At 39.9% G+C, this 12,550-nt stretch overlaps 1 protein-coding gene across 2 annotated transcripts in view; it reads left to right on the top strand.

Moving 5' to 3' along the window:
* LOC145347569 (cAMP-dependent protein kinase catalytic subunit beta) overlaps positions 1-12,550 on the top strand; it is a 139,539-nt gene that overhangs the window by 77,008 nt on the left and 49,981 nt on the right. The window contains exon 1 of one of the 2 annotated variants that reach the window (XM_080195111.1): positions 8,132-8,348. The exons of the other annotated variant lie outside the window; for it this stretch is intronic. Within the exon in view, the coding sequence (XP_080051237.1) occupies positions 8,147-8,348 (202 nt within the window). The 5' untranslated portion in view covers positions 8,132-8,146. Of the gene's footprint in view, positions 1-8,131; positions 8,349-12,550 lie in introns of those variants that run through there. 2 annotated transcript variants of the gene reach the window in all.

Genomic DNA, 12,550 nt, shown 5'->3' with positions numbered 1-12,550 from the left:
AACAGGAATCCCCCCCCGCCCACGACCTTCCAAAGGCCAAGCTAGCTGAGGTTATGTGATTTCCTAGAAGAGCTATGCTTATTGACAGCCCTGCATGACCTTAATGGCCCTTTTTAAAAGAAATCCAGGGTTGCTTCCTAGATCTTAAACTCTTCCCATATACTGGTTGTCCAAATAATGTAGCATCCCTGTTTTAAAATACTGTGCTGGAAGATATGGTTTTAGCACAAAGTGTATATGTAAAAGTGACTATATAAAGCAAACACTTGGCATTCAGACTGGTAATCGGGAGTTAACAAAATAAACATCAGATTCCAGAAAGCTGATTTAAAAGATAAAAATATTTCATTTGTTGCTTAGGGTAATTTGATATTTTGCACTTAACCCAATTGTTCTGATTTATATTTTAAATCTGTTGCGATGAATACTTTACATGTGTTTGAACATAGAACACTACAGTATAAACAGGCCCTTCGGCCCACGAGTTGCGCCAATCACATCAACACTTACCAATCTATAGACCTATCTATAACCCCCAATCCCATAAAACCCCATAAACTCATCCAGAAGTCTTTTAAAAGACCCCAGCGAGTTCGCCTCCACCACCACTGACGGCAGCCGATTCCATTCACTCACCACCCTCTGAGTGAAAAACTTACCCCTAACATCACTTCTGTACTTTCCTCCCCGCACCTTAAATCTGCTTAACATCTTGCTTTTTTTTCCTTTTTAAACTGGTGCAGAATATTAAATCTAATCAACTGTTTTTCCCAGTTTTCTCGTTTGGGAAAGATTTTGTCCCACTCCACTAAAATTCTTGTAAAAGTTTTGAAGTGGTGTCAATCTTCCACTCTTAACCAAATATCCAAGTCAGTAATATCCACCTTTTGTTACACTTGTCTATCAAGTTTTTTTAAAAAATCCTCTTGTTTGAGTTCTATATACTGATGGATGCCAAAAGTGAATGTTTCATTCTTATAAATTGGCATTCTCCAGCAAAATGTTGCTGGAAAATAACTAGAATTTGGAGTGGTATTGGCAATTAATCATGGATGTGAAAGTTTGTCATGTTGAAAGACATACAGCAAAATAGGTGAATTCGGCAGGAGTGGATGTGGCTTTTAATGCTTATTCCTGAGAAGTGAATCTACTGCAAGTTTTTGATGAAGGTTCTTGGTCATATGGAGTGACATTTCAGTGGTCAAATGCACTGCCACCTATAGGAACCTCTCACCCAATACACAGTTTAAAAATAAAGCTGCCTTTGATATTTGCCTATCCTTGCCACAGTACTTCTGGTGATGGAGCACTTCCAATTCTGCAAAAGTGCTCCAGCTTCTGACAGGTAGCCTCTTTAATTCTGCTTTACCAAATGCTGATCATAAGTTGCTGGAAATAATTTAACCCTTCAAAACAGGTGAGTTTGAGTCAGGTGTTAACATTTTAAAAAGGTATGACGTTCGCCCCAAGCACTTGGGGCTTTAATAGTGATAGGGAAAGAGGAGGGAAAGGCTTTCAAACTGCTCTTAGGAGACTTGTTTTATGTATTTTGGTGTAGCTGTGTAATGTGATGTGAGGGGAGGAGAATGTTTTCACAGAGGTGGTTAGAGTCTAACTTTGAGAGGGAGGTGGAGGCAGGTTTAATCGAGGTATTCAAAAGGGAATTGGATTGCTATCTGGAAGGAAACAAAGTCACAGGAATAAGGCAGGGGAGTGGGTTGGGTAGAATGTTTTCAGAGAGCTGGTGCATACTCAGTGAGCCAAATAGCCTCCTTTGTGCTGTAAAGCTGCTGCATGCTGAATACATCGAGGCTTACTGCTAGGTGGCTGCTTTTTCACACTATTTTCCTTTTCAAGTAATCATCCAGTTTACTTTGGGAAGTTACCATTGAATCTGGTGCCACCACCCTGTCAAAATCTCTCCTTAACCTTTTCTAAAGCACAATCGCAACCTTTGTAGTCTTTCCGCGTAACTGAAGCCCCTTATTCCTGGAACCATCCTAGTATATATCCTCTGCAGTGTCTCCAACAGCTTTTTGGCACCTTTTTAAACTGGGTATAACATTCCGGCTGAGGCCAAATCAGTAATGCATAAAGTTTTAATTTTTTTTGCACTCTCCGTCAATTTATACAGCCACAGATCCCAAGTAGTTTTGTTTTTGACAATCTTATCAACTTGAGCTGCGATTTTCAGATTTGTTTGTTTTGGAGCACTGTGTGCAGTTCTGGTAGCCCCATTACAGGAAGGATATGGAAGCCATTGAAAGGGTGCAGAGGAGATTTACAAGGTTGTTGCCTGGATCGGGTGGCATGCCGTATGAGGATAGATTGAGAGAGCTCGGCCTTTTCTCCTTGGAGAGACGAAGGAAGAGAAATGACCTGATAGAGGTGTATAAGATGTTGAGAGGATTGATGGGGTGGATTCTCAGAGGCTTTTTCCCAGGGCTGAAATGGCTACCACAAGAGGACGCAAGTTTAGGGTGCTGGGGAGTAGGTACAGAGGAGATGTCAGGGGTAAGTTTTTCAGTGAGGGTGGTGGGTGAGTGGAATCCGCTGCCGTTGGTGGTGGTGAAGGCAAATTCGATAGGGTCTTTTAAGGAACTTCTGGACGAGTACATGGGACATTAGGATTGAGGGTTATAGATAAGCCTAGTAGGTAGAGATATGATGGGCGCAACTTGTGGGCCAAAGGGCCTGTTTGTGCTGTAGTTTTTCTATGACTCTATGATTTGTTTGTGAAAACCTGGATGTGTTCCTTCAGCCCCTGTGAATTTGCACCATTTGGCTTATATGGCCAATCATAAAATCCCCATCGTGCAGGAGGAGGTCAGTTGGTCCATTGAGCCTGCATCGACAGCAATCTCAACCAGGCCCCCTCAGCTTAACGCTGTGTTTACCTGCTAGTCCCCTTGACACTAAGGGGCAATTTAGCATGGCCAATCAGCCTAACCCACATATCTTTGGAGTGTGGGAGGAAACCACGCAGAAACGGAGAGAATGTAAAAACTCCCCACAGTCAGGCTGGAATTGAACCTGAGTCTCTGGAGCTGTGAGGCAGTAGTGCTACTCACTGTGCTACTGTGTCACCTTTACGAGAGTTAAACTGTATTTATTTAATTTTTGTTCAGATATTTAAATATAACTTTCAGTTATAAGAGGTCAATTGTAGTTAATTGTCTTTTAATTATTTCCTGACTCATCGCTGTATTCCACTATCTCCTTAAACTTGTGCCTGGCCCAGGAAGGCATATATTCATCCAGGGCTCAGTGGCACTGGTGCATTCTGTTTTCCATTTTGCTGCTGCACATGATGATGCAATTAGCAAATTATTTAACAGGGTGTTATTTTGACTGCAACTGTATTATTAATGTACAGAGCTGAAGTACCAATCTAAAACTGAAGAAACTTGGAAAACCTGCAGCATCTATATTCCAAGTGCAAAAACTGAATACTGTAAAACAAAGTCTAGTGGGCTATATGAAGGCGCAACATGGGTTCTTGTCAACAAGTGAAAGTTTTGCAGTTCAAAATGCACAAACTGTGGAGTGGCAGAGTGGATGGATCAAAGCCCTTCTGTTTGAAATTAAATGTTACTACAGTTATAAACTATAGGAGCAGAATTAGGCCATTCGGCCCATCAAATTTGCTCTGCCATTCGATCATGGTGACTGTGCTCTTCATCCCCATTTTCCTGCCTTCTCCCATAACCCTTCAATCCATTGCCAATTAAAAATCTGTTCAACTCCTCAAATTTATTCACTGTCCTGGCAGCCATCCTGGATAGCGAATTCCACAGATTCAAAACCCTTTGAAAAGTAGTTTCTCCTCGACTCTGTTTTAAATTAGCCATCCTTTATCCTAAGGCTATGACCTGTCACCCTAGAATGTCCCACCATCAGAAGCATCTGCTCCACGTCTGCCTTATCCATACCTTTTGTCATCATGTATACCTCAATTTGATCTCCCCTCATTCTTTTAAATTAGAGAGTATAGGCCTAAACTATTCAATCTCTCTTCATATGAATCCTCTCTTCTTACATTATTGAAAGCTAAGAAAGAATAAGGGGAAATAGAAGCAATAACTATTATAGTTTACCAAATTGCGAGAGCAGCAAGAGGGTGGATTAGTAAGAATGAGTTTTATTTTTTAAAGCATTGCACCACAGACTGAACAAACTGTGCTGCATAAAATTCTAAATAATGCAAAATGAAGTCCAAAGAACAAGAAAATGGTATTCTGCATGTGGAAAGTGAAGTGTAGAGGGTTTTGTCTCAGTTTTAAAAAAAGTTGGATGCGTTCTTCTCAGACATATAAATAATTGTGTAATGTAATCTTGTTAGTCATGATACTAGGCAGTAAAACGGCAAAAGTATTTATTGTAATGCATCTGGATGCAAGGAAACACTCAAAAGCTGTCAACCATTCCCCATTCCTTAGTGAAACATCATAACGCACCACCCGCTGGATTGTAATAGAGTTGTTTAAACCTCGAGACTTTGTTTGCTTCTTCCCCATAGAAACAATGTCATGGCTGAGAACAATTAGAATTAAGAATGCTAGGAAGCAGACAGGAGTGCTGTTGTATTTAGTGGTATTGGGTAAATGTGGCGAAAGAAGACTAATGTGCCGTAAAAATCAGATTGTTTTTAAAAAGAGATTTTAAGTTTGTGAATCTGCTTTACTTGATCACTAAATCACTTGATCGTTTTTGAAGATTTTCAGTATTCAATTTAAATACTTTTAAAAGAGAGACTCCCCAATACAACCCTCCTTTTCTCAAGCCCTCTAGTGATGATATCTGGTGTACATGTATGAGTCCATAGGTGGCAGAAGTCTTCTGGTTCTTTGAGGTAGTTGTTCTTGTGTGAATGTAGATGGGTGATTGCCTTGTGGACAAGCTTGTATTCTTATCCTCCCAACGCATTCATATGCAGCAAGTTTAAGGTCTGTTTGTGAGGAACCTTAACTGTTTATCTCCCTACTTGCGTTGAGAGTTGTACGCAGGCTTGAACTGCCGTCTTGCATGCATTTTGAACTGTTGCAGGCTGGATCGGATCCTTCTCAATCTCTGTAGGGGCGGCATGGTGGCACAGTGGTTAGCACTGCTGCCTCATAGTGCCAGGGGATGTGGCGACTAGGGGAATTTAACAGCAACTATCTCTATCTTAAATGCAAACCACCTGTCATTGATACTCACATTTAGGCTTTGGTCATCTTTGTTCTTTAATTGGACTTTAGTTCATTAAATATTTTACTCTGCTGTAACATATCCTGCAGACTTCATCACCCTCATCCTTACTGATTTACCACATCTCCAGTTTAAAACTTGGCATTCTTGTGCTTAAATCTCCTGATGACGCTCCCCACTCAGCCTCTTGCTTTTCTCAGCTTGCACCACTTGAGATATTCTCAGGATTTGCTCAGCATCCCTATTATTTCAGGGCAAATAAGATAAGCCAATGAGTGGAAACAATGCTACTGGTAGTTAGATGAGAAAGGATTGGAACATGAATGCTGTATCAACTGGTTGGGCCAAATGACCTGCTTCTCTGCTGTGAATTTTATGTAATGCTCTGCATTTAATTTGAAACCTTATAATATCTGTGAAATTCACAGGATCACAGATGTCAGCAGTGGGCCTTGCACTCATCTAGCCTATTTTCTGCTGTGAATCCACCACTGAAGTTTTGTGTGTGCCAAAAATCAGCAGCATACCTTCCAGTTTGCTCATTTGCTGGGCTGGAGTGCCAGTTTAAAATCACTGTGGCCTCAATCTGAACAAATTCTGGCTGAAAAGAGAACCCTCCCCTGCAGTAAGTTCTATGGCAGGATCAAATCAGAGAAGAGAAAATGCAAATAATTGCAAATTGGCTGTGAAATTTGCTCTGTCTGTGAAAAGCAACAGAAAAAAGGGTATGTAGTTATAGAAAAACATTCCGACATGCATTCAAATACCACCCTTAGATAATTTAGATAGCAGAATCAATGAGAATTCAACTGGCTCTAATACACAATACCAGAAAGGCTACATCGTCCTTTTCTTGGTAGGATAGTACCTATGTATGTTGATTTTTCTGCAATCCAATAAACTAACCCCAAATCTGAAGCATAATTATGTTAGAATGGGCCTTTTAGCTACACAGACTAAATTCAAGATAAGCCCCTTTTTTATTGTTCTCTGGCCGCAGCTCGGATAATAGATGTGCTAGAGACAGTCCACCCTGCGCAACCCTCCTACACCCCCACTCAAGCTATACAAAATACATGACATTTTTAAAAAATCAAAATATATTTCCCATTATGGAAATTGTTGTAGAATGACTGCATGCAGTTAACAAGAGGCCTAATTTTCTTCATCTTCTGACAAAATAGGTGGATTGCACATCTAACCTCTGGAAAAAGTCATAGGAATGTTCGTCCACTTCAAGTTTTTCCGGCCAAACTAAATTAAACACAGGCTTATGTGTGTGGACAGTTCTAATTCGTTTACGTAGTATTTGTTGGACCACTCTATGCAGTAGGTGTGTGAAGTAGTTTGGGTCACCTAATGGTGCGCACAGTGCTATTTAAATGCAAGTACTTTGAAGTTTCACTTTTTTTGCAAAGCTATTGAGTTCCATGTTGCCTTTATGCATCTGGTGGTAAAGGAACTAAAAATATCCTTTGCATGTATTATGTAAAGAAAGGAAGGGGAGGTTACATTGTTTTGCTTCAAGTAATAGGCTGCATTTTTTTTTAAAAGATGCCTCTCCCTGTGCTGGCCTGGTTTTTCAGTGCAGCAATATAATCTGTTTTCCCATTTCATCCTACATCGTTTTTAGTTCCATTTAAGGGAAGTTTAATTATTTGGGACACTGCTGTGATAAAGTATAGTATTTGTTTTCTGCCGTCTCCTTGTTCCCAACAAATCCAGCAACCACTTGCACTGATGTAGAACTTTTAACGTAATAAAATGTCCTAAGATTCTTCAAGAGTTTAATAAAGAAAAACTTGACTGTCAAGTAAAGCAGTATTAGGGCAGGTGGCCAAAAGCTTAGTTCAGGGCGGGTTTTAAACAGTGTCTTAAAGGAGGAAAGAGAGACAGCTTTATAAAGGGAATTCCAGAGCTGAGGACCTAGGAAACTGAATGGCAGGTTGATGTAAACAGAGGGATGTTCGGGGTCAGAATTAGACAAGTGTAGATATCTCGTGGTGGTGGGAGTATGAGAGATTAGAGTTATTTATGGGGAGGGAGATGCAAGGTTATGTCGGAGTGGGTGTATGTCAGCAAGCAAGGGGACAATGAGTGAATGGCAGAGCAGTTAATTCATTCTTACCGAACAGTGTCTCCTCCACAAAAAAAAAGGGGCTATTACTGAAATTAAACAGAAAATGTTTGTTGGAGCTGCACAGACTAGTCCCCCCCCGCAAAGGCAATTTGACATACGTAGACATCAATTTATTTGAGTGAAAGCAGCCAGGGTTCTTGGTGCATATTACTTACTATCTAGTGACCTCCACTTTCATCTGCATGCTGCAAGTATCAGATTAAGCTACAATTGGGTTCTGCTTTGAAACCCACTGCTGATCCAGTCCCCACAGGGTCACAAGATTAGGAAAAGCACGAAAGGTTACTAGAAACACACATCCAGTAGTCAGTGCCTTTTGGAGAGGAGAATATTGGCAAAAAAACCTAGCAGTTTACAACCTTTGACTAGTGAAAATATGTGGGCTATGAATGTTTCTCAAGTATTTTGAGAGTTTTGTGGTTTCTCACAGGCTTGCTTACAGGAAATACTATTTTTGTTTAAACTTCTCCATGTGGGCTGACTTTTTAAAGCATTTGAACTGCACAGGATAAGATTATCAAGAATAGTTTTAAAATTAAAATTAAAAAATATTAACATTCTGTAAAATTACTGGTTTTCAAATGATCTTGAAATTGAAGATCATAAAATGTGCTGTTTCATGTCGACAGGAAACTGCAGTAGTAGCTCACAATCCGTGGTCAAACTGCTGATTGGGGTGGTAGCCTTTTTTTTGGTTGCAAACAGGAAGTTTGCTCAACCTACAGACCCTAGCTACTCTTAAGGAGATCAGTGTGCTACATGTTTGCAACACTTTTTAATTACTATAAGAGTATTTAATGTGACCCAAGGCAGCAGATGGCCCAACAAAAGGATCTAATCGGTTACCAGTTCACAGGGCCAGAATCCTCAAAAACCTCTTCAGCTCTGGTTAAACTGGAAGTCTTAGCGAACAGAATTTTGCACAGACAACCAAAGGTTGCTGCTCATGAGCAAAGTCTGCCTGTGGAAATTGAAGGTGTCTTGGTTTCTGGATACACTCTCATTTGGGATGATTGTAGTAAGTTTACTGTACATTTCAGTCCACTGTTTTATTTTTGTTTAAGATTTGCCAGATATATATACCACCTAGCAGTAGCTAAATCTCATTCTTGTTAAGTTATTCAGAACAATTTTACTGTACTAAACTCAATAGATTTATCCTGCCAGGGAAGGAACAGTATCTACGCTAGAAATCTCAGCCCATTTTCTCTTAATAACTATTCCTTCCCCTGCCTCCAGTTTTAGTCTCTTCTCCTCTTATTCTTGGCCATTGCAGTATGTCCATTTTGACGAAATACAAGTGCATTTGATAATTGGGAGGCTGATCAACAGTGAGAAGCATCACAAAAGTAGGTAAACTGTTTTCTCTCCTGTGTCAGCCATGGCTTAGTTGGGAGCACACTTACCACTGTGTCAGGAGGCTATGGATTCAAGTCAGAAGGTTTACAGATTCAAGTTCCACTCTGGGACTCCAGCACACAGATTTTGGGCTACTGAACCCTCCAGTGCAGTACCAGAGGAATGCTGCACAGTCAGTGTTTTTTGATGAGTAATTAAGCGAGGCCCTGTTTGTCTTCTGTTGGACATAGTCATTTATGACACAGAAGGAGACCATTCGTCCAATTAAGTTGATGTTAGCTCCTTGCGGAGCAATCCAATCAATCCCGTTGCTCCATTCTATCCTTGCTTCCCTGCAAATGCCCATCCAATTTCCTTGTGCAATTACTGATTGTTTCCACTTCACCATCCTCATGGGCAGCGAGTTCCAGGTCATTACCACTCTGTCAAAAAAAATCCTTCCCTCATTCCTCTTACCCAAGATCTTCTATCAGTATTACCTCACTCTTGTATTGTTAGCGAATGGGAAAGTTTTTCCTCATCCAGCTTATCTAAACCTGTCATATCTTTTACACCTCTGTCAAATCTCCTCTCCATCTTCTTTGCATTAAGAGACCAATTCCAAGCCTTTCTAACATAGCCTTGTGACTTCAACTCCTTCATCTCTGGATCCATTCCAGTAAATCACCTCTGCACCTTCTCAAGGACTTTCACATCTTTCCTAGGGTGTGTTGACCAGAACTGGGTGCAATACTATATTTGGAGCCTAACCAGAGCTTTTATGAAGGTTTAGCATATCTTCCCTGTTTTGTATGTGGTACCTATATTTATAAAGCCCAAGATTCCATGTGCTTTGCAACTACATTCTCAATATCTACTACCTTCAAAGGTTGAAGTGCATGTATGCCCAGGTTCCTCTGTTTCTGCATACTCTTCAGAATTGTGCTGTGAAGTCTATATTGCCTTTCCCTATTGCTTTTGCCAAATGCATCACTTCACGTTTCCCTGTATTTACTTCCATCTGCCATTATTGGCCCATTTTGCTAACCTATCTACAGTCCTGTTGTATCATCATCACTGCCACTCCATGTTTGTTGTCAAATTTTGAGATTATGCTCAGTATGTCAAGATCCAAGTCATTTATACTGGGGGAAAAAAAAGCAGTGATCCTAGCATTCACCCTTGGGGAATCACCACTGTCTAGCACTCTCTAGTCTGGAAAACGCCTAATGTTGCTTGCTAGTTAAACTAATTTTATATCCAATTGAGCACTGGCACTCCTAAAATCATAAGCTTTAATTTTGGTAATCATCCTTTTATGTGGTATTTTGTCAAATGCTTGCTTAAAACCCATATCAACAGCATCTGCTGCATTCCCTTCTTCAGTCTTCTGTTACTTCATTAAAACAAATAAGTCAAGCATGATCTTCCTTTTACAAATCTATCGTGGTTCTCTTTGACTAACTAAACTCCAAGTTCCTATTGATTTTATTTCCTAGATTCTAAAACATTACCTGCCAGTGATGTTAAACTAGCTCACCTGTAATTACAAGGGCTGTTCTTGCACCTTTTCTTGAATAAGGTGTCACATTTGCCACACTCCAATCCTCTAGCACCTACTCCATATCTGAGAAGGATCTTTCACTATTTCATCATAGAATCCCAACAATTCAGCATGAGGCCATTTGGCCCATTGATTCTGCACCGACTCTCTGACAAAATAGTCGACCCAAGTCCTGGCCCTGTAACTCCAAGTTCTTGCCTTTAGCAACCTGTAGGTCAATATTTATCCCTCAAGCAGCATGACAAGAAATAAGAAAGTTTGCATTATCTTAGCCTTCTGTAGGGTACCTCATGAATAAAGTACATTTCTAAACCCCTCCAACTTGGGAACATAAAATTTTATTTTGCACTTATTTCAGTGGGTAAGCAGCTGCTGTGATGTTGGTGGAACCTGGATTTGCAATCTTCAGTGGGGTTAACGCACAATAGTTTTCTGCTTTTTTTTGGTTCAAGAGAAGTTCACTCAACCACTTAACTGCTTCAGGGATTTGCATTGTGTGTGAGGAGGTGGCGAGGAAGGTGCAGCGTAATGCTACCTTTGGAGAATGTTCCATATTTGTTTTGGCTTTGCAAATAAATTTTAAGAGCACCTAAAGTTTCTTCCTCTATGTCCCGAGTGCTAAATATTAAATTCAGAATTAGTGTTGAGCTGAAGAACTTTTAAAGTCACTTTTTTCCAAGAAATGTAAAGTTAAATCAGGAATCTTAGTACTTGCATTTAACCAGTTATTACAAAGAAGTTAGACACTAACCTTGTAGTTCTTCACAGCCTGACCAAGTCCATGATTGTTAACTCTGGTCTGACTGGTATATAGTTACTTTACCAATTTTTTTTTTGGTACCGCAATGTAGTTTAAAACAAAACAGCCATATTCCACCTTTTCTTGTCTTTGATTCCAAAGTGATTGAATGCATTTTGTAAGTATAGATGGGTCATCACAAGTGAAGATAGTCCAGCTGTTCAAAGTAGTCAAAGTGCATCTGGTCAGGTGCCCAGAATTGAGCAGGGTGCTTCGAATCACTCAGGGTTAAGAAAGCAAAGCAGAAACACTGGAATTACTATCCCAACGTGAAGAGGTTAAACAGAAAAATCCCAAGACTCAGAATTTGTGTGCTACGTACTAAGCAACTGACTGATTAAAGCAGGGTAAAACTGGGAGGGTCAATTATGGGAACGGAAGAACACCCATCTCAAGGGATGGATGAAAGGCAACTGCTTGTGTTTACATAGCATGTTCAAAGTGGGAAAAGAAACTTCCCAAGAAGTTTCACAAAATCTAAACAGAAACAGGCACTGAATGTGATCAAAAGTTTGTTCTAAAAGTTGGGTTTTAAGGCACGTAGAGAGAAGATAGCAAAGGGCAGTAATTTTAAAAAGTGAGGTCAGGATGATTGAAGAGTTTTCCACCAGTAGTGGTGAAGGTTGCACAAAAGGACAAGATTGAAGAACCAAAGTGTCAGTTTGGCTCAGTTCTGGCGTCTTTGAGGCAGAAAATTGAACACATTTTCTATCTAACATTTTGTGTAATGTACAAAGGGAGCTCTGCACTGTTGGAGGTGCTGCCTTTAAGATGGAACGTTATACCAAGGACCCATTTGCCTTTTCAAGATTGATGTAAAGGATATTTTGGCGATTTTTTTTAAAGAAACGTTGTGGACTTATCAATGTCCTTGCTCAATGTATTGTTCAGCACAATCAAAAACAGACCAACTGGTCATTTTGTTCTTGTTGCTGTGTGTAGAATTTTGTGTGCGAATTGACTGCCATGTTTGCTTAACGACAGCAGTAGTTCAAAAATAATTTATTGTAGTGAAGTGTTTTGTAATACATTAAGAATTTGAAAGCTTTACGTAAAATGTAAGTTCTCTATTTCTAATGAATGTTGGTATGTGTTCCTGTGGCGAAGATCCTCTATGGACATCTGACTTTCTAACAAACAAATTTCAAGATAGCCAGCGATGCATTATTTGACTTTTAAAGATTATTTCTTGGAAAAGAAGTACATTCTTAAAGCTATGAAGACCATTTCTGTTGATGGTACTGGTTACTTGGTGATTTGCTGAATGTTGATATTGATGTTGCTACTTAGGTGTGGCTAATGGATTTTCTCTTGTGTAGCAAAACAAAATAATTTTATATTGTGCCTCGTATTTCTCAAGCAATATCTCGAATGTCAGTAGACTTTTTAATCATTTGTTGAACGTGAAAGAAGCCACCTCAGTATGTTTCCAGAGAGTCAGCCTGGACTCTTTGCTCGTGCATTGAGATTTGAACCCACAAACCTCTGCCTTGGAAACAACAGTTCTACCACTGAGTGC

Source organism: Carcharhinus amblyrhynchos, chromosome 9, assembly GCF_965287045.1.
Source record: "Carcharhinus amblyrhynchos chromosome 9, sCarAmb.v2.hapA, whole genome shotgun sequence".
NCBI lineage: Eukaryota > Metazoa > Chordata > Chondrichthyes > Carcharhiniformes > Carcharhinidae > Carcharhinus > Carcharhinus amblyrhynchos.
The sequence above is the reverse complement of the archived record's forward strand: the minus strand, read 5'-3'. Positions and strand labels throughout refer to the sequence as shown.